General features: G+C 38.3%; 1 protein-coding gene across 1 annotated transcript in view; it reads right to left on the minus strand.

Annotated features, from left to right (window-relative positions):
• GASK1B (golgi associated kinase 1B) overlaps positions 1-2,212 on the minus strand; it is a 75,082-nt gene that overhangs the window by 10,677 nt on the left and 62,193 nt on the right. Inside the window, exon 3 of the mRNA XM_007943985.2 lies at positions 228-454. Coding sequence (XP_007942176.1) covers positions 228-454 — 227 coding nt within the window. The remainder of the gene's footprint in view (positions 1-227; positions 455-2,212) is intronic.

Genomic DNA, 2,212 nt, shown 5'->3' on the forward strand with positions numbered 1-2,212 from the left:
GAATTTACATGAATATGTATAGCTTCCTTCCTAGAACTCTACAAAAACTATACCTCAAAATCTCACTCAAGGAGTCAGATTTGGGTATGGTCCCTGTCTCCTACCATGTACCTGGTAATAAATTATCTTCATCAACCCTCAAGAAACAAAACAAACAAAGAAAACCCTTACTACTTTTTTAACATAAATATAATGTCCTGCAGATGCTACTACATTATAAAACTTACTCTTTGATGCCTTCTAATAATTTGAAGTTCAAATTATCTTCACTTCTGTCAAAAAAACCCTTATTGTCTACAAAGACCAAGTGCCTTGGGTCATGCTTTTGCTGGATAACATGTGCTAGAGCCACAGAATCTTGGTCGTCACATTTTGGCTTCCGTCCATTCTGTACACAGGCATCTTCTTTGCGTGGTCTGAATCCACAACAATTTGTATCCAAGCGATTGTAAATCTGAAAATGGAAAACAAAAATAAAATCCAGGATGCTGTATAAAAACAAAATTTGGGAAAGTTAGAAGAGTTCCAAAGAACTGGTACTTTCTCAATAGCTGACTTGCCAAAATCTTATGGGGCCAGACTCATTTAATTAAAGGCAACTGTCAGAATAAGTCCAAGGTTCATACCCTTCTGACTCAGCCGTGGTTATAAGCATTTCCAGCTTCTGCTAATAGCTGCAAAGTCATATCATCCAAGTTAGGCATCTCCACCCTTAATATTCAAAATTCCCACTGACATCACATGTAGACACATAGCCAGAAGAGTCTCTGACTCCATTCATGACAGAGGAGACACTGTGGTGTTTCACATGCCTGGAAGGCAGTATCTTGTTTTCTGCCTTGGGTTGGATTATAGAAAGGCTGAGTCATTTCAGTGGCTCTAATAGCCCCTTGTCTTCAGTATTACAGTCCCTGACCTAATGTAATACAGAACAAATATATTAAAAATATGAAATCCAATAATAATTAAAAGCACTACTAATATGCAGTTTGCAGGCAGAATCTGAATAAGTGAGCAGAATGAGTAGAACTGGTGAGCTTATTAGGACTTATTATGAGTAACGGGGCAAATATTGTATAGAATAGAGTAAACAGAAATTAATTAGGAAAGGAGAATTGAGTTATATGCATTTATTTGGGGCAAGGGCAAAAATAACATTTATTAAAGAGTGGGGAAAAAAAAGTCTGAGCTCAAAAGTCAGATAACTTAAAGTCAAATCTCTGTTCCTCCAAATGTTTGTATGCCCTCCAGCCCTGACCCAGGCAAGTAGGTGATACTCAAAATATGGAAACTTTTATCATTGTTGTTGAAATCAAATGCATACTGTATAAAGTAATTTATTTTATAAAAATCCTCCCAGGCATTGAGTAAATTATACATTTGAAATGAATCAGAACAGCTTAAAATAGGCTAAGTAACACAACCTGGGTAAAATATTGGTAAGTAGCAAAGTTAGAATTTAGGCACAGATCTGCATGACTACAAAATCCTTATTTGTTTTGTTCTTTTCCTCACCCTGCTACATCATGTTGGATGGCTCAAAGAAAGACTAGGGATAGTCAAAGGCTGTACATATGCATGTGATTGACTTCTCATCCTTCTCCTCCTGTGCAGGGCCCCTGGGGTGGCCATCCTAAGAGGCCAGGAGCTAAGAAAGGGATGCAGAAAAAGCAGTGCCAAAAAATCTAAACTACTTTGAAATGACCATTCACTCATTCATCCAACAAATGTTTGTTGAGCATCTTCTACATTCTGTCAGTGAGCTAAGCACCAAAGCAAATGTTGTTGGTGGCCAGCACCACCCCATTACCATCACTTCCAGAGAAAACCAAAGTAGTTATCTGATTTTGTCTCACTACTACATTCAAATGCTCGGATTGGGCAAGTGAACTTCCTCTCTGCTTCCTACACTTAAATGGACTTCATATCAAAATCCTTGAGAAGCAAAGATTATAAAAGAAGTGAATATAATCCACTTTTCTATGAACTTTATGCAAAGTCAGGCATGTGAGGCAGGGCTGGCCAAGCAGATGCACAACTCAGAGGATACACTACTGGTCTGGAAGCAATCAATAGGTAAGAGAGGCCTCTCTGTCAAGACTGGTTCCAGGCAGCTGCCCCATTAAACTGGAAATCTAGGCTGAGCCCAGGTAGTAGTAAGTTACTACTGCTGGTTAAAGCGCATTTTTTTGATATAAAGATAGGAAAAGTT

This window comes from Orycteropus afer, unplaced genomic scaffold, assembly GCF_000298275.1.
Source record: "Orycteropus afer afer isolate SDZICR_OR568_19922 unplaced genomic scaffold, OryAfe1.0 scaffold00116, whole genome shotgun sequence".
In the NCBI taxonomy this organism is placed as follows: domain Eukaryota; kingdom Metazoa; phylum Chordata; class Mammalia; order Tubulidentata; family Orycteropodidae; genus Orycteropus; species Orycteropus afer.